At 45.2% G+C, this 23,473-nt stretch overlaps 1 protein-coding gene across 1 annotated transcript; it reads right to left on the minus strand.

Annotated features, from left to right (window-relative positions):
• Nucleotides 1–6,276: 6,276 nt before the first annotated feature.
• Nucleotides 6,277–11,168, minus strand: isl1 (ISL LIM homeobox 1; the record flags this gene model as incomplete). Its single annotated transcript, NM_001309014.1, is given in 6 exon segments — nucleotides 6,277–7,147; nucleotides 8,301–8,468; nucleotides 8,564–8,850; nucleotides 9,570–9,829; nucleotides 10,466–10,655; nucleotides 10,996–11,168. Coding segments are annotated over 6 exon segments (1,050 nt in total). The 3' UTR covers nucleotides 6,277–7,030.
• Nucleotides 11,169–23,473: the final 12,305 nt, after the last annotated feature.

Raw genomic sequence — 23,473 nt, forward strand, 5'->3', positions numbered from 1 at the left:
AGAAACATCTGTAAGTGTTTGTCAAGACAAGAAGTGGTGCATTCAGAAAAGCTGGGAGTTGATGATTGTTATTTTTACTTTGAGTCTTTGGAGAAATTCCTGCTCTCAGCTCTGATGACCCACCGCTGAAGAGTCCAGGTCTGGTTCCTCCAAACGTCCTTTAACTCTGATTCAGAATCTTCCTGAACGTTTCATGTCGTTCAGAAAAGCAGCCGCCACAGAGAACAAACCTCAGAACATGAGACACGGCAGAAGAGCTGCCCTTTCTTCATGGATTAGTGGAAAAATTGAAATGTCCGCTGATCCAGAAAGCATTCACGCACGGAGTTCTGGGCCGCCGCCTCACTAAGGAAATAATTACCCCACCCCACCACCCCCCGTTTAAATTTTAATCTGACTTTATCAGTTCTGGGCAGCAGCCAACATGGACACAGAAGAATGAGGCTTTTGGAATCAAGTGCACTAACACGATGGATCCATTTACATCACCTGTAGGGTTTCTTCTGTAGAGACAGGAACCAGGTCTTCCCTCCACCCTCTGAAACACCAGACAACGAGTTACACCTCTGTTACGGCCGTGTCACACAGCCACTGTGTACATTTTCCACATTTTCTATGTATAAAATGTCGGTCTTTTGTGATACATGGGTGATACACGTCATCCATATGTGCTTCTTGCGTTCGTCGATGTGTACAGATGTCCATCGAGGGCCTCAGTCGACGGGTCTTTACGTGAATTTGGTTTTGAGCTGAATTACGGAGTTTACGTGTTTTTTACGTAATTGTTTTATTATGTAAATCTTTTGCAATTGTGTGGGATACACAAATTTGTGTCTTTTCACGACCGTTCCACGTATGTTTAACAGACTTTTTACGCATAAACCACCGATGTGTAACTTTTAAATCACGTATAGGGAGCACAAATCACGTTCAAATTACCTGATTGACGCACAAATCACTAATGAATTGCAGATAAACAGAACAATAATCACACACGGTTTGTGTTCTACGTTTTTTTACGTGTTCTTTGTGTGGTTTATCTGTACTCATTCCGTGGTTTTAATGTGGTTCATTCGTTAAGCATCTGTAAAAATTTCACGTAAAGACAACTGTTCATGTTTGACCAATTTTCATCCATGCAATGTGGGTTAAATGTACGTAGCGGGTGGATGACACGACCTTCAGAGAGTTTCCATTCCAACCACTCCAATGGTTTCAAATGAGTGGCTAACAGATGATGCCTGAGCTTGTTTTCAAGTGGTAGGGGTGTGGACTTCAGACAAGCTCTCTCCTGATTGGTGAGAGTAGTTTTCATACAAACGATGACTCCAACTGATTTGGTTCAATTGCGGCTTTTTGACAATTTGTGGTTCCAACATGGTGGTGTCAATATCACAAACAAATGGCGACTAAAGTGACTTCATTTGGTTGGAGACAGAAAAGAATTGTTTTCTCTGTAGGACATCGCACTCACTCGCTCCAGTTCTTATGTACAGTCAGGGGCATAAACAGGGCTTGTTATTTAAGTGTCAACTGGGAATTCTGTCGCTGTGAAACAATATTCAGCAATAATCTCTAATTTAAACAGGACTTGTTCTAGTTTTTCGGTTTGTGTAAACGTTTCTCTGAAAAAATCTACCAGTCTGCAAAGATTCAAACCAAACCTCTGATGGTTACCATCACCAGAACTGCTGCTTTAGTGTGGTTAGTTCTAACAACATTGCTTTTTTTCTGTTTTAGCTGTTTTACTTGAATACTTGAGTTTACTCGAGTTTTCATGCAATGAAAACTCTTTAGGAGGATTCACCGTTTGATCCTCTTTGGCTGAAGATGTTTGTTTCCTTAACTCTTTGACATTTAAGCGATCAAAGTGAACCAGCTCAGAATCAGATGACAGCATAAACACTTCACTACTGTACAGTGTTGAAAATCAGTGTGAAGCTGCTTTTCTCTGCTTCAGAAACTGCTGGAATAATGTTAATTGCCTCAATGGTTGAAGAGTTATAGTGGTCAACCCATTAGGGTCAACCCTTTAAAACCTGGAGCTAAAGCTCCGGTTTTAAAGGGTTAAATTCTGTTGATCATAAACAGGACACAGACAAAGTGTGAATATGAAACAAGAACGTTTAAAAATGTCTGCTGGGTTAACGGAGTGCAGTCAATCATGCTTTTATGAATTTATGTTATGTGGGATCAGTTGATTTTCTTCTTCGTGCCGTTTCCCTTGTCCTGGTCAGAGGTCATTTTGGACCGTACCACCCCCGATGGGCAGCTGTTGGAAGTGCAGATTTCTTCTTGGTAGTTGGTCCGCTTACGTTTTTGATTCCTTGCTGAGGGCGTTGTGTGTGAAAGCGATCCCAACCCGACAACGCTGTGACAGTCACCCGTTTACGACCATCCCAGTGAGAAAGACGTCAGACTCCTGCGTCTCCGCCAGAGCCAGAGAGTGACGTTTCCCAGCTAGAGATGTCTGCCAGGAGCTGCTGATCTTCATCAGCAAGTAGAAATTCTGCATGACACGCTCAGCTTTCTATGAGCTGTGTGACGCTGTGGGAGCTCCTGTGGCGCCCGCTGTGCAGCGCCCAAGGCAGCCAGTTCCTGCTAAGAAGCAGGAACTGGCTGCCTGACTCTTTTATTTTCAAAAGACTGTTTCCACGGCAGTTCTGTGAAATACGTAAATATAAACCCCCTCCTTCAAGCGCAAAAACGTTTAGAAATTGTTGCGTTTCCACTAGGTGGGTTTATTATTGCAAATCCAATTTAAGCAATTTCTAGTCAATGGATATGCAGGCAACTCCTGCCGCCCTGCAGAAACTATGTCCTGGAAAATGACTTCTTTTTTTTGTCTAGTATAACAGCATCATCATATTTAAAAACAGATCAGAAGATGATCGGAGTGGAGAATTCCAATGCAGGTCGTCTTCACCTGAATTAAACTGCTGTCACAAACATCAAATTTAGCTATCAATTATTTTTTAAAGTTAGCTTATAGTTTTCTATTTTGACTTTTGATCAACTTTTAAAACGTGTTCAGCCGGGTTCGTCGTACATTTACTTCAGCTGGAAGTGTCTTTTGCCTAAGCTTAGATGTCAGTAAGTTGCATTTTTTTCTGGTGTGATTTGAAAATGTTTGTGAATTGTTTGCTGGTGTGACTCTGTGTGAGATGCTGCTGTTCAGTGATTGTCAATGGAAGACCCACTGCAGGTCAAATCTGAGGATTTCCACTGTGGTTTTTCTCAAACAGGAGGAAAGCTGGACTGCTACTGTCACAGAACATTTCACGCCATCAGCCCGCTGGGTCTGTCCTGGGGGGTTTTGGGGGGGAATGGAAGCATCTCCCTTCCTGACTCCTCACAGGCTGCGTCCTCAGCTCTGTCCCACACAGCTCCTTTTGTTGGCCTCCCCGCCCGGGTCCCAGCAGAGCTGCCAGCTTTGTTATCAGGACTCTTTGTCCTGGCTGCTGGCGTGCCCTTCCCACCTCCCTGACTGGACGGGGAGGGGGGGGTCTCCGCTGAGGAGCCTGTTCCTGTGTTTTCCTGTGGAGGATCCAGACTCTGGACTTCAACTGATGATTCTGAAGCACTGAGATGAGCAGAGCCTGCTTGATCAGCGTCTGCTGTTTACCGCTCAGACTAGAGTGTCTTTAACCTTGTGCTATCTTGTGGGGTCCAGATGACCCCACTCCCAACGTTAACGTGCCTTGGAGGCACGTTAACGTTGGGAGTGGGGTTATCTAGACCCACTAGACAGTGTGCTGAACTTATTTTCCTCAATGATTTGTGATCTTGACTGGTGTTTGTGGATTACATGAAATCCTCTCCACCTTTGTCATGATAGGGAGAACACGTCCATGTAAGGGTGGGGTCATCTGGACCCCACAAGATAGCACAAGGGATTAAAGTTTGTGAAATCTTGCAGCAGATTTGATGTCATATTGTCAGAGTTGAGTCACATGGAACCTCCAGAACCTTCTTTCTGTGCTCTTCTCACATTGTAAACTTCATCACAACCATCACACACACAGTAATAGAGGAGATTTTCCTCCTAAAATAACAAAAACGTATTTCACATTATTATTTTTAGGCAGCTCGTGACATTTTTCCTGTTAGATCTGCTAAAGAGACTTCCGCCTGAGTTTGTTTCTGTTGTCAGACTGGCTTCCAGCTCTTTCTTTCTGCTTTCGTTTGGCTTAAACTTATATCTAAAGCAGAGCATATTTCTACTTTTCCTCTATGAATCCATCTTTCAGATGCTGATTGGTTGAAAATTCTCACCAACATGAAAGGTTTCCTGCCCGCTTTTTTAAAGGATGACGTATTGAAGTATCTATCTTTTTCTTTATTTCTGTGTTTTTGAGCAGGAATTTTTTTTTTTTTAACGATCGTCCAAAATGTATTTAGATGCCTTTTCAACTTACTGGATCCAAATCATGACAGAACGAACATGTTCAACAGACCGAAAAAGCTCCCAGATCCTTTCTTGTTGTCAAGATGAAGCCAGAAGAAAAGATTCAAGTTTGACAAGAACTTCAGCTTCTTTTTTCAGACCCAAACTGCACTGATGAAGCCCAACAAAAAAAACACAGAAACTCCCTGAAGATGCTATTTTTGCTTTGCTAACACAGAAACTCAGGTTCATGTCAATCTGTAGGAGATTTTAAGAAGGATTTTTTTCCCCTTCATTAATTCATTTCTCTGTAACGTTTTGTCAAATATTTTAAAAAAATGCGGTCCATCTTCATGGACTTCCTCTGATGTCACTTGTTTGATCAATTCGCCATCAGTCTGGTTCCTGACAAAGGACTAAACCACTGGCTCCCTCTGAGAGAACGGGCTGAGTTCCTCATTCCAGTCAGGTGGTTGAACGGCGAAGACATCCTGATCTGAATTTCGATGGTAGTGACCGTGTTCTGGTGCCGGCGGCTACACCGACCGGCCTCATGAGTCGCTCTGAAATGACACTTTTGGCATTTCAGGTGGGATGAGGCTTCATGAATGAGACTGAGGTGCTTCAGAGCGAAGCTCACAGGAGCGACAGTCTCCTCTGTGGAACCAAATGAAGAAACTGAACCCTTCAGTCCCAGAGTGGAGCTCAGAAGCAGCTTTGCCCACCAGAGGAAAACAACGATTCCAGTTCCCGTGTTTTGGTCAGAAACTATAACCCAACTTAACGCGTCAGGACGCTGTGCGAACAACCAGAAAACACTCGTCTGTACCCTCATCAACCTGCTTTTGACCACAGCAGAAAACAGAAGAGCTGAAACAGGAACATTGCCATAACGTTTGTCAGCACCAAAACCTCAATAGGAGCCTCACAGAAGACTCAGCTCTTCCAAAAAAACAATAAACAAACAATATCAAAACATCTTTTTTCCAGTAAAACTGTGAAGACTTGAAGCATTTTGACATCTACAGTCCAGATTATTCTCCAAAGATCCTGAAGGAATCTCTGTGAGCGGGGGACAGCATCAGCATAGATGGACTTACGATTCTCGGATGAAATCCCCCCCCACACGCACACACCATCAGAGATCCACAACCCATCCAAAAAAACACAGCCTGAACTCCAACATCCAGAGAAAATCCACACCTGTAAAGCCCTTAAGGTGGACTGAGGTCTGTAAAGCCCTTAAGGTGGACTGAAGTCAACTGGAAAACTGCTGTGAGTGCAGATGAATCCAAACTGGAGACTTTTACGGAGAAAAAAAGAAGGAAATCAAGAAAAAAGGAGGGAGAATTGAGGATGATGGTCCTTGTGGGACTCTGAGGAAGAGGAGATGCTGCAGCATCTCCTCTTCCTCAGCAGCGGCACATACCCCCGTGTGCCGCTGCCGTCACGCTGAAAGCAGTTCATGACATTTGATTATCTCTTCAAGCATTTTTGTGAATTTTTGAGAACAAATGCAATCCTATGAAATAGATTATTTTTAATATCAATTTCTTCCGTCACAACCTCATTTTTCTCACAGTTTGAGTCATTTTAACCAACTTGTGGTAGTTTGTTGCTGTTGTGTAGCTGTACAGGGTTTGTGTTACAGTCCCCTCAAACGGTGTGTGACATTATGATGAACCGCAGAGGAACACTGCGGCCTGACTGACTAAAATAGGAGCTTCAAGCGTCAGAAACGCCGTCAGGTGAAGCGGCGCTCCTCCTGCTCCTCCTCCTCCTGTGAGAGGACCAACACCCTCCTGCTGGGATCTTTACTCCCCTCCACGATTTTCTAATCTGATTCAAGACGCAGAGCCTGAAAGAAACCCACAGCACCACTCCCATCATTTTCTTCATTTTTACTTCAGTTACGAAAGTTACACAAAAGGTGGCAATTTTATCGACAATAAATAATAAATAATTCTGTTGCACAGGAACAAACAATACGTTTTCTCCAGAACTAACTCGTCAATAATTTACACGTCTTTGGGGAAAGAAAAAAAAAATCACCTTTCAGTCGACGGACACAAAGTCACAAACGTCCCACCAGCGTGTGTCAGAACAGAGGTAAGCTTGTTGCAAATGCCGTTTAGTCTGGGGTCATGAAGGAAACCAAGGAAATGAAGAGACTCAGAAGTTCTCCTGCAGGCGTTCTCCTGCAGACATTATCCTGCAGGCATTTTCCAAGCAGACGTTCCCTCGCAGATTTCCTCCCACAGATATTCTCCATGACGTTCTCCTGCAAATGTCCTTCCGCAGAAATTCTTGTGCAGACTTTTTCTTTCAGGCGTTCTCTTGGAGACGTTCTCCTTCACAAGTTCAAACTCTGGGAGCATTTCGTGGTCCGCATTTGTCTGCAGATCCACCTTTTTCGGTGAAGAGTTCTTTGCTTTTTTTGGCAACTGCAACCAGGCGCCAGCGCGCGCAGAGTTCTCAGGGCGGCGCGTGAGCCCGCACACGTTCTGGAGAGCGTGAGGACGGGCGGCTGCGGCGGAGTCCCATGATTGTCTTCACAGTGTCAGATACAACCAGCGGGTTGTTTGGTGCTGTCGGAAGGGGGGTGGTCGCGGGCGCGCGCCGCGGGCAGCCGGCGCCTGCGCCTCAGGCCTCGATGGGGCTGGACACCATGCTGTTCGGCGTGTCTGGAAGCTGAGAAGACATGGAGGCCACCTCGCTGCCGGTGGAGTTGGAGCCTGGTCCTCCCTCCGAGAAGCTCACCTGGGGAATGGAGAGAGCAGCGGTTACTGAGAAGATGTCCTGCTGACTTTTTTTCTTCTTTTTGCTCTTCTTTTAAACAAAAAGTAAAATATTAAGACACGAGGGGACAGAGGCCACTCTGGAACTCACACTAACAACCACATTTCTGGCAAATAAAACCTTTGCTGAAGTGTTGTGGCTAGATTTTATAATATTTATAATCAGGCAGTATAGCCCTCACCCCCCCCCCCCCCACACACACACACACACACACCAGAGAAGAGCTGCTAAACACCAGAGTGGACCCGATCCTTAGAGGGGCCAAAGAAGAGCTGCTTCATGCACGGAAGGTTCAGTCTGAGAAACTCTTCATTTCTGTCTCTGCAAAGACTTTAAATCTTTGAAAAGCCAGACCAAAAATTTAGTTTTAAAAAAAAACTGCATTCAATCTTGATTTAATTGTTCAATTTTGCTGTAGAAAATGTTAAGTAAATTTTAAAAAAGGGAGTTTCGATGTGAAATGAAACCATAAAATTCTATTTTTTGCAGATTTCTATTTTTAAAATGGTTTTTATTTTATTAGTCATCTCTTTGAAAACATTTTTTTGTAAAGATAAACAACATTTGAAACAGCGTATTTTTAAAATCAAGAATTTAAAAATCCAGTGTTAATTTTTGTGATGTGCGCGCGTGCGTGCACCGCTCCAATGACCGTCCAAGCGCCCTTTTCTGTTTCTCGTTTGTAAAAGATTTGATAAAAATGCAAAAAATACATTTAAAAAATGTAAAAAGAAGCACATAAAGATAAAATTTAAAAATGAAATTTTCTGTGGAACAGCTTTTTTTGTCTTAACTTCCTTGCGGGCGTCTTGTCCTGCAGCAATCCGCGAATTTCTCCTTTTATTTTCATAAATAAAAACTTGCGGCCTTCTGGTGACATTTACTGTTTTCGGATTCTAGAGGGAATTTAAACTTTTAAACTTATTCAGCATCTTCATTTGTGATTTTTATTTATTTATTATTTAACCGTAGTCGTCGCACAAACATCAAGGAGCGCAAATCCATGATTTTGCGTAAAGTTGGAAGCTGCGGGGACTTTTCTGATCCGTTAATTTATATTAAATCCGTTTTGATGCGTTTTCTTGGCCCAGGGTGGGGGGTGAGGGGGGCGTACCAGTTGCTGAAACGCCGGCTGGTCGATGTCGCTCTGAAGGGCGAAGTCGCTGAGGACTTTCCAGGGGGGCTGGTAGCTCTGCACCTCCACCGGGTTGGCCTGGATGCCGCCGTCGTGCCGCTCCGGACTGGCCGCCACCATCGGCGTTCCCGTCATGCCCTGGATGTTCTGCGGGAGGGGGGCAGTCGACACTTTATACTCCGACCCACTCAGCCCGGCCCCGGCGCGCTCCGGTCCCGCGCTACCGGCACGGTGGGTCTTACCGTCTTGTCGTTGGGCTGCTGCTGCTGCAGCTGCTTCATCAGCAGGCTCCTCTTCTTGTCCTTACAGCGCTTGTTCTGGAACCAGACCCGGATGACGCGCGGGCTCAGCCCGGTCATCTCCACCAGCTGCTCCTTCATGAGCGCGTCGGGCCGCGGGTTGGCGTTGTAGCAGGTCCGCAGCGTGTGCAGCTGCTTCTCGTTCAGCACCGTCCGGACCCGCGTGGTCTTCTCCGGCTGCTTGTGCACGTGAGGCCGCAGCGCGGGCTGGCGCGCGGAGATGGGCTCTGCTGCGAACACAAGACATGCACGCGCCGGTCATTTCCCTGCTTCTCCGTCTACCGAACGCGCGTGCGCATGGTTTCGAACGTGTTTTTTGTGAACAGTCTCTGATCTGGATAATTAGTGCGCGCATGCTGCGCTTTGGTCTGTCTGCGCAGAAGCAGAAGAAACCGGGTTCTGTCACCTGTCCGGTCGCGCGCCTCCCCTGAGAACAGACCCTAGACCCCCCCCTCCCCTGTTCGTGACCCGTGTCTGTGGGATAATTACGCTTTCTTTTCTCTGAGCTGTCTCACAAACTATTTTAACAGAATTTTCTAAAAAAGAATATATATATATATATATATATATATATATATATATATATATATATATATATATATATATATATATATATATATATATATATATATATATATATATATATATATATATATATATATATATATATATATATATATATATATATATATATGCACAACCTCCCGTTCTTGTTTTAATCCACATGATGAGTTACAAAAAACTTTTTTCTCTCCTTTTTACATGAAGACATTCTGTGGATGGATGGATGGATGGATGGATGGATGGATGGATGGGAAAGCATCTCTCCGTATATATCAGTGTAATTCCCTCAGCAGATAAGGTGGTTTATTTCAGACAGCAGACGTCTCTTTATCTAATCTGTGCGTTTCCAGAGGACACCCAGAGCTCCGACCATCCGTCCTCCTACCTGCCATCTGCAGCGGCCTGGCGGGGTGCAGCGGGCTGAGCGGGTCTCCGGTGCCGAGGCTGGCCCGCTCCACCACGTCGTGGTCGGCCCGGCAGAAGAGCCCGTCCTCCCGCAGAGCGAATTCGTCCCCCGGGATGAGCTGGCGGCTGCAGGCCACGCAGCGGAAACACTCGATGTGGTAGACCTTGGAGCGCGCTCGCATCACAAAGTCGTTTTTGCTGAAGCCGATGTTGCATTTGGCGCATTTAATGCCGTATAACCTGCGCGCAAAAACAAGCAGGATTCAACTAAATTAATAATTAAAAAATATATGAAACTTTTTTTATAGGTTACGAAGTTGGAAATAATCCACAGTGTCTGGGTGGAATCCTCACTTCTATCATATTGATATTAAAAATTATTATAGAAAACAAGCAATGAGAAAATTATGGATGGAAAAAGGTTGAAGGGAAACGTCGCTGCTTTTTCTACGCTTCCTCTCCAAAAAATTGTTTTTTAAATCACAAAAAAAGCTCTTTTTTCCACACGTTTAGAGTGTTTGAGTAAAATATATTTGAAAGGAGAAAGTTGGTTCTGATGTGTGTGATAATTTAAAAATCAGCGCCTTTGAATAAACTCATCTTTTCCTGTTTGAGGGAATATTTAAGCAGATCGTGGATCAGCTGCGTTTCAGGCCTGGGGGTGGGGGGTCGGGGTCCTTAACGCATTTATGCTCCTCTCCGAACCGAACCCAAGCTGTGCGGGACCAGAACCTTTCTCGGTTTTTCTCAAATAAAAGATGTGAGGATTCCCAGCAAAGTCAGGGCGGATTTTTCCCAAACTTCATGGTGATGTCAGTAATCCTCCGGATGCTCCACAGGAGTCCCAGCCCGGATGCTCCCACTCCCACGTCCTACCTGATGTAGTCTCGTTTACAGTACGTTTTCCCGTCCCGCACGAAGCACGTGCACGACTCGTCCAGGTACTGGCTGCACTCCGCGCATTTCAGGCACGCGGCGTGCCACTCCAGGTCTGGGGAGACCCGCAGAATGTACTGGTCGTGGATCTGGTTCCCGCATCCCACGCACAGAGACACCAGGCGCTTCTCTGGAAGAGAACCGAACCCAGGAGCTGCCACATCAATCCAGACCGCAAAGGCTACAACAGCAACAACAACAACAACAATAATAATAATAGTAATACTAATAATATTATTAATAATAATAAAAATAATAATAATAATAATAGTGTTTTATAGTATATTTTTTAAGTTTGTTTTAGATTATTTAATAAAAAAAAGAAAAAAAATAATTGATCAAAATCAATTTTCTCATTTTGAATTCATTAAAGGCCGCGCGCTCTTTGCGCACTCCGGCCTCTTCTTGAAAAAGTGCGGCTGGAGCTGCGCAGACACTCCGCGCAGCTCGGCGGCCCGCGCGGCTCTTACTCTTCGGCGGATCCCCCATGTCTCCCATGTCGCTCAGGTCCAGCGGCGGAAGCTCCACCGTCACCGCGGGCTGTGGCGCCTGGAGGCCGGGGTTCGCGCTGGCGGGCTGCCGGGGCCGCGAGCTGCTGTCCGGCTCTCTGAGGGAGTGTGTGCGCGCGTGTGTGTGTTACTGCGGAGCGCGTGCAGCTCTGAGCCCATCGAGCGGCTGTGCTGACGTAGGTCTGAGCGCGTCATCTGCACCAAGCGCGGATTGGTTCTGCGGAGTCTGACCGGCGCACACACACACGCACGCGCATGCACGGTCGGGCCTGTGATGCGTCGTCTTTGCGCTTTTCTGACCCTTTTTTGCGTTTGATTCTCTCTCTTGTCTAAGCGTGCAATCAACCTGAAGGCGCACCTATCCTCACGAACAAGTAATCCAAGGTGTGGGACTGTAATCCAACACGCATGAGCGCGTGCGTCTTCAGGTGGTCATAACAATAAAGTGGGTAATCTGGGAAACTTTTGGACGGATTTAAACATCTTCCAGATGTAAATTTATGACGTGCACGTGCAGCAGCTTTGCGTCATCCAGCGGAACCTGAAATAAAAGTGCAGGAAAGAAAAGATTTGCTAAAAAAAATTACACCTGAATGTTCCCATCCTTACTCGCTGTCAGAGCACGGCTGATGCACGCGCGTATGCATGCGCGTCCCCCTCGTTTGAGTCAGTTCCACACATCATGCAGCGCGTGAATCTGGACACGCGCACTTACTTAACAGCGCGAGGAGGGAACGTAAACAAAAAAGAAAGACAACTTTACAGTCATTTATATTTGAATATGTTTGAATTATTATTTTTTATTCATTTTATTAATCACAACATCATTTTAGTGCAAAAGTATCCAGATTTCATTTTGCAGCTAGAAAACATTTGTTTATATGATTAAGGCCGATAACAAGACTTCCTGACTTTTATTGTCTTTCCAGCATTAAACCAGCATGACGCAGCAGAAACGAGGCCATCCTCATCCTCATCACACCTTCATCTTCCTCACACAGGATGTCAAGTTTTGACCTAACGAACAAAAACCCAAACAATCTGATTTGAATCCGATTTGATCAAATCAGTTTATGTTGGATAATTAGGACATCGTTGGGAAGGGGGGGGGGTCCTCAGGTCTGACATTGATTGACAGACTGTCAGCATCATTGCAGCCCGGTTTGTTCCTGCTGGGGGGGGGGGGGGGCTCATAATTCACTCACCCCCTCTCCGTGATGCGTTTGTGCTCTCCTCTCCGCACGGGTCACCTGGACCTCACCGACAGTTCCGGTGTTTCTGGGGGCCCCCGCAGCTCGTGAGCGCGCTTTAGGAGCAGGGGCATGGAGCTCAAACAGGTCTGCATGTCAGACTATGATGCTCATCTTCTTCAGCCATGACGGAGAAAGTTTCTGAGGAAATTCATGCAGACACTTCGGTGACTCTGTTGTTTTAATCTGAGGTGAGAACCAACTACAGTTTGTTCTGCTTTTCACTTCAAAGCCAAGAAAGACTGAGAGCTGCAGACATTACCCTCATGTTTGTTTCCTCCAAAGACTCAGCAGCAGAAACAAGAAGGAGGAAGACGCTCCAGCAGGTTGTGACTGAGGGGATGAAGAGAGACGGAAGCTTTCAAGAGCCATGATGCGCAGACGCAGAGGTAAACATGAACAGCACTGAACGAATCAACACGAAATTTTCTAATAAAACAAAAACAGATTTAGATAGTAAAACTAAAATATAAAATTAAAACAATTAATCAACAACATCAAGGTTACGGTTGAAGCTGAAATACAATAACTGGATTCTGAATCAAATTTTAAAGCGGATGTTTGATGAATGGTTTTTTTTTTTGGACGTTTGATGAATAAGATGATGCTGGTTCCAGGAAATGACATCAAATAGTTTTCTACTCTCACTAAACTCATCTTTGATCTGCTGCGGGAATTGGATCATAGCTGTGTTTGTGACACACTCACAACAAACACACACACAAATATGTGTTTAGTACAATTCTGGGTTTTGAACTGAACCGAATGTAAACTTTATATTGTGTTTGGGTCAAAATGGATCCGTTTTGACTCAATTTTGACCTGAACACAATATAAGGTTTAAACCAAATTGTGGGGAAGTGAATAGATGCGTCCTTACAGCATCTGTTGGCACATGTTTGTGTGAAAGTGTTTAATATTGTTTATGGAAGGTTTTTCTTCATTGTTACTCGCTTAGGAGCAAATAAAAAAAAGGATTTTTGCAAAATTTTATTAATTTTGTAATAAACCGAAAAAAACAGGTTTGAGCTGAATTGTGGGGAAAGTGAATCGCTGCATCCCTTTTGTTTTATCTGAGTGTCTTAACTTGGAGTATTTTTATTTTTAGAATATTATTGTTCTTGTATTGTTTTCAGATCTTTCAATCTACAGATTATTAATTCAGATTACAACCTTCCCTCCGTCATTTCTGCTGTTGCATTTCTAGTTTTTCTTGTGCCAAATGAAAATTGAATTCTGGGGCTTTTGTGAGGCATTTATTTTGATTTTAGTTTAATGTGAAACAGGCTAAAAAATATCTAGTTTTTCAATGAAAGGTCCAAAGTAACGTGCACACTGACAGATGTGCACATTTCACACTTCCTGGAAGCAGGAGCTTCTCCGGACAGTCAGGCCTGAGCTCTGCGTGACGTTCAGAGCTTCCCTTTTCCACGTGTTTGACGGACGCACTCACGTCCACTTCCCGTTTCCCAAGCGCGCTCGCTTGACTGATGCACCAAGAGGCGGACTCTGACCACGGTGACCCCTCCCTGTCAGAAGCATCAGCCTCACCTCAGCTGAAGCAGCATCCTTTCTGGAGACTGTCCTGGGACGGGCTCACGCTTCTGTGTGTCCCGTCCCCTGGCAGGGGAGGGGAGCCGACTCCCCAGGGTGCCCCCCTGTGCACCACAGACCATATGGCTCGGCCTGGCCCCACAAGATGGGTGAGCTGGTCCCGGGACCACCTGAGGCAGCAGGAGCTCCCATAATCACTGGAGACGAGGGCCACTTGACACCAGGCTGACAGATGGTGCTCCAGCTCTGCTGCCGCACTGTTGCTGCTGCTGCATCTGTGTGTGTGTGAGTGTGTGTGAGTGTGTGTGTGCCTGCACATAGGGGCTCGGTGTGGGCAATAATGTGTCAGGGGTGGTTAAACATGATGGTGGCGGTCCGTCTTCTGGTGTCTCTGGGGCCGCCGTCGCCCCGGGCCACGACTGCAGGCGGATTTCATCACATGTAAGCAGCAGAGGGCAACAACAGGAAGAGTCAGGGCCCCCCCCCCAGACCGGAGGAAGCTGCACTCACAGACCCCCAATCCTCTGCTGCTCACCTTAAAGCGTTGACACGAAAACTGCTGACCGTCCTCGGGTGGGGGGGGGGGCATCCTGAGGACTTCGGACTGCTCATCTTCATCGCTGATGAGCCGATCTTTCTGCAGACATGCAGGAAAGGTTCAGACGAAACTGAGACCCCAAAGATATGATTTGAAGTTCATCTTTTGACTGAATGTCCGCATGCAGCTGAGAAACAGCAGCAGATCAGAAAATGATCATGCAAAGAGAAAAAGCTGGACTGAAGCCTGCTCTGATTCTGCATTTCTCTGGAATTCTCACTTACAGTTGAATGTTTGAAATCCTTTGTCTCCGTATGGCTTTAACTCTCATCACATACATTCTGCATCCTCAGAAATAATTCACAAAGGTAAAACTGCCAATCATGTTCCTGACGTTGAACATTACCTGCTTTATTCAGGAATTTCTTCAGCAACCTTTTCCTGACACATGAAAATACTTTCACGGTGTTACTGTATTAATGCACGCTCACCTATTAGACGATTTTAAAATCTGGGGATTAGAAAAGGCACAAAAAAAATGTTTTCGTTCATAATAAACTCTAAAGGTTTGCAGCTGATTAGCCTCAACCTTACACCTCTGTTGAAAACAGTAAGGGATGACCTGCAACGCTGGGTAAATCTACCTATCTCCATCATGGGCAGAATAGCAGTAATTAAAATGACAATTCTTCCTAAAATAAATTATTTCTTTTCAATGATTCCAGTGCCGCCCCTCGCAGCTGGTTCAAATCCTTAGACTCAATCATTACAAAATTCTATTGGAAAAATAAAACACCACGAATAAAATTAGCCACCTTGCAAAAACCCAAATCTCAGGGAGGTTTGGATGATCCCAACATTTACTATTACTCGCTAGCTAAGCAGCTGCAATATATCTATAAGTGGATTCATCAGAGTCAGTCAGACACCATCTGGTTAGGTGGTGAAAAAGAACTGTGCAAAGAACTCCAAATCTCAGACATCCCATTTCTAAGTCACTCTATCAAGAGTCATCCATGTTATACGGTAATGACAATAGCCTCCACTCTCAATGCCTGGTGGAAACTCTATAAAATTACAAACTCAAGTCTGTCTTATTCTACACCTATTTGGAATGATCCAGATTTTTAAAGCAATAAAAAACCAATCAATCTACAAATCTGGGCTGTAAAGAGTATTACACATCTCAAACATATTTTTAATTCCAGTGGTCTAGTACAATTTTCTCATCTTATCCAAGAATACGTCATCAGGAATAGTCAATTTTTAGAATACCTACAACTTAAAGGTTTGCAGCAGAGACTTGGATATGTCATAGATTGCAAATAAAACGGATTTAATTGCATCGCATCCGGACACATTCGTGGCATAAATGCACATGTATAAATGAATTTTGTTCACGCTTTTTTAATGAATCGCTTAAATAACTTCAACAAATTCAGCAAACATTCAGGTATTTCTATCAAAATCAGACTGTGGATCCTTAAGAGAGTTAAAAGAACATTTTACTTAAAAAGAGAAATAGAGCTTAAGTAGAATTTTGATCCCTGCAGGTGTCAAATGTTTTTTAAGTCCATTTTTGCAGCACTGGAGGATCCTCAAAAGAACTTGCCTTTGCCAGGCCACAGCTGAAAATATGTCTTAATCTTTCTTGCCTGGATAAATGAAGGTTAAATAGATCATATAAATCCTATTGACCTCAAAGGCCCAATGACCTCTGTTCAAACCACCTATTTCAGCCAGACGACTCATGCTGTAAAATATATTCATTTTCACATTCTTTAGCTTGGCATTCACATTCTTTTAGTTCACATTCTTTTAGTTTGGCATAAAGCTGCGTACAATTCCATGAAACAAATTTTCCTTAAAACTTTAGGGTAATAACTACCCCTAACGGAGCTCACAGGTGGAAGCCGGGGAGGAGGGTGGGGCGATGAATGCAGCGCAGCGGTAAGGGAAGAGAATGAACAACTGCACACCTGGACTTAAATAGGACGCTGAACAGGTAAGTTGATTAACTGAACTGCCCGCAGGGACGAGTAACCGCGTAAAACACTGCTAGAGTAGTCTGCCTGAAAAGCTCCCAAGGTCGCCCATTTCATTCAGGCCTCCATTACACTCTAAAACTGCACAAAATGCCGCCTGTATGCCCATAGGCCTTCTTTCTATTAGGTCAAGGTAGGGGATAGGGTATCTGCCACGCCCATTATTATTTCACTTTGTCGTAAAAAAGGCCAATGACTAAAACGGCAAAAGACTGCCAATGTAAAAGTGTTCCTCCCCCAACCCTTTGCAGCAATGGACGGTTCCGTCAACATCAACCTGGTGACTGACGAGCAATTATGACGCTGATGTAACGAGCAGAGAGAGACTCTTTAACCTTTGTGCTATCCTAGGCACTTTAACATTGGGAGTTGGGTCATCTAGACCCACTAGACAGTGCTGTGAACCATTTTTCTTCAATGATTTGTGATCTTCACTGGTGTCCATGGATGACATGAAATCTTTCCACCTTTATCCACCTTTGTCATGGTAGGGAGAACACGTCAATGTGAGGGGGGGGTCATGTAAGATAGCACAAGGGTTAAAGAGATTAAAAAAGAGGTAGTTATCAGAGAAAATGATCAATATCAATTTACACAAATGAAAACCACAGAAAAGGTCAATCTGGACCCGATGCCTCCATGGTTGATCCTCTGAAAGTTTCTACACGGCTGTGTGTGGATCCTAAATGGTGCTTTCAAGGCCCATCAGAGATCTCGGACATTCATGAACATCTATCGCAGACCAACAAATGTCCACCAACATTCTCTGCAGGTTGAGATCTGGACTTTGAGGGGATTTGTGGCCAGGGAGGGGGTCTGGTTTGGGGGCCACCTCTCTGATCTTTGCTGACGATGTTGTCCTGTTGCCTTCCTTCATCGAGCCGAGACCTCCAGCATGCGTCGGTGCAGTTTGCAGCCGAGTGTGACGCGGCTGGGATGAAACACTGTTCATGTTTTTAAAGGAAGCCTCAAGACCTTTTTAATGTAGCTTTCAGTTGAAATTTAGGAATTTATTTGATATTTTAATTATTTATGTTCTCTTTTTACCTGTTTGATATATGTGTACATTTATTTATTTTTTTACTCATTGATTTATTTTTTACTCACACTGACCATTTGATGTGTCGATTAAGGTTTATTTATGTATTTGTTTGTTTTTTTGTTGTTGTTTTAAAAATATTTTAATTTTATTCCTTTTCTATTTTATCTGTAACTCCAGCGTTTTCCTTAGAGGGATCCTCCACATCAGTGATGACGCCCTCTCAGTGAACAGGGTCACATCTGGCTCTTTTTCAGATCTGGGGGGTCCTGTGGTAGTGTACTCCGTGAACTTGAGTGGGGGGGTCAGGGATGTGGACATGTCCCCAAACTATCGTTTCCCCACGTCAGGACAAAGGCAGGTCTCTACATTCCATCATTTTATCACTCTTTATATCATGGTGTGTGTGTGTGTGTGGGGGGGGGGGGGTCGGCATTGTGCAGGTTTTAAACAAAACGTTTGTTTGTCTTTTGTCATTTTGTTTTTAAATTTGATTATATTTTTATGCGAAGCACTTTGACTGACCTGTGTTGTGAAAGTGCTTTATAAATAAAGCTTGATTTGAAAGTCAGCGCCGCCAAGTCTGAGGTCATGGTTCTGGCCAGAGAAAGGTAGTTTGTCCTCTCTTGGTGGGTGGAGTGGTCCTGCCCCAATCGCAATTGGAGTTTTGTTCAGGACTGAGGGAATATCAAAGCGTGAGATCGCCAGGCGGATTGGAGCGGCGTCAGCTGTTACATTGTACCGGTCCGTTGTGGTGAAGAGAGAGCTGAGCCAGAAAGCCATCAATTCACCGGTCGATCTTCGTTCTCACAAATGGCCATGGGCTCTGGGTCATGACCCAAAGAACGAGGTCCCGAATACATGTGGCCGAAGTGAGCCTCCTCCTGATGGTGGCTGGGCGCTCCCCTATGGGGGAGGAGCTCGGTAGAGCTGCTGCTCCTCCACATCCAGAGGAGCCAGTTAAGGTGGCTGGGCCTCTAATCCTCCTGGATGTCTCCCCACAGAGGACATGTGCCACTGGGAGGAGGCCCAGGGGAAGACCCAAGACGTGCTGGAGAGACTATGTCTCTCGGCCGGCCGGGGAAAGTCTCTGGGTTTCCCCCCCAGAGGAGCTGGAGGAAGTGGCCTGGAGAGGGAAGTCTGGGCATCTCTGCTTAGACTGCTGCTCCCGGGAGCCGGTTCCGGCAGATCTTTGAGACCTTTTGTCTTCCTTGTTTTGGAGATCTGCTGCTGTGTTCAGGTTGCTGTTTGCTCTTCTGCAGTTTGAGCTTCGGCTCTCACACCAACTGACATCCAAACCTCTAAAAATAGTCCAGAACAAGCCCCCATCGCCAGAGAGCAGAACCCCAACCTCTAAATGTTTGTGGTTCTGTCAACAATGGAAGCAAATCCATTCCGGCTCACACCTTCATCTGCTTCAGTAGAAAGAAAAGTTTCTGCAGCCTCAGCTTGAAGTCACAAACAGACTGACAGTGAGCTGAAGGTCATTTCTGAGCAACATGAGCATCAGCCAAGCCTGCTGACAGCCTCCATATGAAACTATCCGACCGCCAATCAAAAACTCCTTTTTCTGACCATCAATGTTCCTCCTTCACTGCAGTTGATGAGACACCAAAGTATGACTTCCACACAGTCTCAGGTTTTATTTCTGCGCTGAAAGCATGAAACTGTGTTACACCACATAAAGAAGCTGTTGTGAGTGCGGCTTTACCGAGGACACAACAGAAAGTGAAACTTAAGGTGAGCTTTTCAGACCAGTTGGGGGTCTAATCTTACCTGCCTCTTTGTTGGAGGTTTTTAATGGAAGAATGCAGTTTGTTCAGAGGAGAAAAGGCAGTTTACCAAGCCACACACAACCACGGAGCCCCAGAACCCGAGAGGGTTATCTGAGGAACACAAAGAGACGGCAGCGAGCTCGGGTCATCATGTCACCACTGTCTATGTCCGCAGTGTAAGGCTGTTTACGTCTGCTGTGGAGCTTTTTCAGTCTTTAAAAAAGACCTCAAGCGCTTAAGATTGAACTTTTTGTTAAAAAATTTGTCCGTTTTGGGGGTTTCCATGTTTACAAACTGGCCCCCTTGGTTATTGTTTAAAATATTTTTAAAATATGTTTTAACAATATATTTTTAGAATTATCTAGAAGTGACATGTTTACTGTTTTCTGTCAAATAAAATCTGTCAGCTTATCTAATTGGCTCACTTGTTTGATTGCTTCTGTTTTTTTCAGTCATGTATTTTTAACCTTCTGCACATTAATTAACAATCATGCTCTTGTGAACAGATCCTAAAGCCACCAGACAAGAACATAACTGCTGACTGTCCCCTAAGGTTTTGAGGGGGGGGGCACAGAACATCCATGACGAAGCAAAGAAGCAAACAAACAATCACAAAGGACAAATATGATGAATTAAATGTGAAAGATGACAGATTTAGTGCACAGTTCTGCTGAAGGTTCTTTCTAAAACCCTGATATGAATTCAGTGGCGTCACGTCAAAAGCCAGACTTTCCCTCCGGCCTTTAAAAGGCTCTCAGTTCGGGTCACATTCGGCTTCTGCCTCAGGTTGGGGTGGGTTAGGGGGGTGGGGGGGTACCAGGCTGCCAGCAGGTGAAGGACAGGCTTCACCCAGAGGGGTCGGTGGCCCAGCTAAGGTGAAAGGTCAGCGCCTTCCCCGTCTGTCCTCATCCAGCCTCAGAAATCAGTGACGGTGTGGCTGACAGGAAGCTGTCTCCGTGACCCCCCCCCCCCCCCCCCCCCCCCCAACAGCAGTATTGCAGTGACAACACAAAGTGATACAGTGAAAACTGTAATTAGAACATGTAATTGCATATTTTAATAGCAGAGGCTGATGAAAACCGTGAAAACAAAGGGAGCAGCTTTCAGCCCCATAATTGCTGCGTGTCTCAGTTTGACAGCAAACAGAATCAGTCTGGAGGCTTCCCTTCCTGTCGCCTCCATCAGCTCCCCGCGGTCCGCTCCTTTCTCTGCCGTGGAGGGAGACCTACTCCAGACGAAGTCTTTCATTTTCCGGCGGAGGAGGATCATCCGATCAGGAGAAGGATCGGGTCCGTCCAGCTTGGAGGACACCTTTGAGAAGACCTGAGTATTCCACACCAACGCCTTACCACTGCCGCATGCAGCGCTACACCCCCACCACCACCTCCTCCTCCTCCACGCCTTGGGGTCAGAGTGAGGACATGAGGTCCTGAACCATCTTCTTCTGCACATCCCCTCAGCTGCTGTCCGTTACAACAAAAGAACTTCCTAAAATATGACAACCTGTTGTTAGAAAAACTTTTATGTCATTGATTTAATTCTTGTATGAATGTTTTTTTTAAATTTTTTATCCTTTAGTCTTTTATTTGTTTTGTGTTTATTGTGGCAAATGGACCATGACTCTGTAATAAAGCTTCTTCCATTGATCAGGTTTCTGTTCCTACCATTCCAGCAGGTTTGGTCATGTGACCTGTTTGTTTTGGGCTCATTCACCACCTGCTGTTCAGCTCTGCAGTTGACGCCATCTTGGCAGGATGTGACATCATCAAACTCTTTAGAAATAGACAAATGGGAGGGTCAAACGCACATGTCAATGGTTCAAAGTGATGCTGAAAACTGGACAATTATCTGTCAATCAAAATAGTCACACCCCCATTTTAGCCCAGTTTGTCTCAACTGATAAATGTCATAACCCCCACCCCCAGTGACCTACAGTAGGAAATGAACCAGGAACCCCTAGTGGTGAACCCATCAAGCTCCAGTTTAGTTCTAAACCAGCTTCAAACAGGAAGTGGCTTTCTCTCATAACGAGGGAGTCAATTAGCTAAATATGTTGCACCTACGAGACGAATCTGGCATGACTGATCAATGAAGGCGGTTTCCCTTTTCTCTCCCTTCAGTTTGTGTCCTGGTCTTGCAGAGGAGCATCTGCAGGCGGAGGGGGCTCTGCAGCTCCAGTGGGGCGGGCTTGTTTCTGCGTGACGGATGTAAGCAGGGAGGATTTAGGAGCGGGTTATGGTCTGGATCTAATTGACTGTTGTAAAACAGTCTGCTTAGTGTGCGACAAGTGCTGCAGGCAGCAGCAGCCCGCTATAACTTACTGACTGCTGCTGCTTAATATATAATGCAATATGCTACACTGTGCCATTTGTCATTTGAAGCAGGACACACATTATGGCTTGGGGGGGTGCATCTGTCCTGAAGGCTGCTGGGAGATGCACTAAAAGCTCCCCCAGCTGAGCAAAGCCAATCACATGTTTTATCCGTGGATCAACTCCCCCCTCCCCGCAGCACTTACAAACACAAACACGCTGCTTTTACTGTTTTTCTGCCCCGTCCGCCTTGTCTTATGCGCGCACGTACGTGCACAGAGCGGGGCAGTTCCCCGCTGCCTCCTCTCTGCAGACGAGAGTTAGCCATTTCCCTTCCTGCAGCTCAGCAGACGGCGGCCTGGATCGGCCCTCAGCTCCTCTCCGCAGGCGGCCCCGGCCTGGTGGGTGTCTAAACGAAGCATATTGACACGGGACTGGGGGGGGGGGGGGGCAGTCTAGTTGCTTTGACAAATCCTCCCTGGCATTTATCAATCATCTTGTCCTGAGAGGAGTAAAGGACCTCTAACTAAGCCTCTCCTCCCAGAGAGACCGAGCATTTAGGGGAGCTAAAGACACGATTCAATTTGTGCCCGACATCTCTGCCACTACCCCGGCAACAATTTATGCACACGTGCCACAAATTAAAATGAGGGGGAGGCAGGGAATTGTCAGCCTTCAAATGGCTGACATAAGTTACAAGCAAAATTTTAATTAGCCAGGAGGAGTGGGGTGATAATTCAGAGGGGCCCTGTTCTGTCAGGGGGCTTGTCCACATTATGTTCCTCTTTTCAGCAGGCATCTGGAGACTCCGGCGGGGCCCCTAAGAGGCTCCGCAGAGGGGGAAAAAAAACCTACTCGAGGCGCACAATGCAAAGTAAGAACCTCCTCCACATTATCACCCTCTGCTAAAGTGATATTCATACTGGGGAGGACTGTGTGGGACTGCCGACCTCGCTGCAGGCTGCTGCCTTCGCCGGCTCCGCTCGTGGCCGTCTGCCGTTTGGGTCATTCTCCTAAACAAGCGACACATTTTTCCGGAGGCGTTTTATTGATTTCACGATTTTACAACTGCAGACGCTCAGATGTGAAGGTTTGGCTCCACATCTGCGTTTGAGCGGCAGGAAGCTGGTCTTAGCGGTGTTATTGCAAATAGACTGTAAAATTCAACACTGATTGTTTTTCATCACATGCCTTTTTTTGTTTTTATTGGAAAAATTCACAAATATCTAAATGTCAATTAGACTAAATTTCAGCAGAGAGTAGTAACAACAGAGGCAAAAAAAAACTGCTGCTTCATGAACACATTTCACAAAAGTTATTCATAAAAATAGGAAAGACGCAGAAGCTAACTTTATTTTTCAAAACTGGATAAAATCGAATCAGGAAAAAAATCAGTCCATTGGTCAAAGGAGGGGGGGTGGGGTACTGCAGCAAAAGCTCTGGTGGCAGCAGCATTCACCCGGTGACATTCATAAGTGTTCCTATTGTGCTGCTTGGAAGGAGAACCACTATGACCTTTGGGTTTAATTAAGGTGCTGAAGATGTTCGTTTTTGTCTGTTTAAGACAGCAGACTTGTTTTAACCTTTACACCAGTCTGCAGTGGATGCAGTTTGCTTTTTCTGCAGATGGAGTGAGTTTGCAGAAGCTTTGATTGTGTCACTTCAAGCGTGAAGATGGTTTCCTTTTTGCTGACAAAACACAGTAAGTGTGCGTGCATCAACAAACAGTGTGGACACAAATGAGTGTGTAACAGCAGCTTGTGTGTCAGGACAAACGTATGGAAATAGTATGCGTCGTTCTAAAACTATTCTAAATCTATTTCAAAAATAAAAATCTTCATCGAGGAGCTATAGAGGAATCATTTGTTTCAAATTACCCCACAATTAACTTTTTTTTTTTTAAAATCCAAAGCACAGAAATGAATC

Source organism: Oryzias latipes, chromosome 9, assembly GCF_002234675.1.
Source record: "Oryzias latipes chromosome 9, ASM223467v1".
NCBI lineage: Eukaryota > Metazoa > Chordata > Actinopteri > Beloniformes > Adrianichthyidae > Oryzias > Oryzias latipes.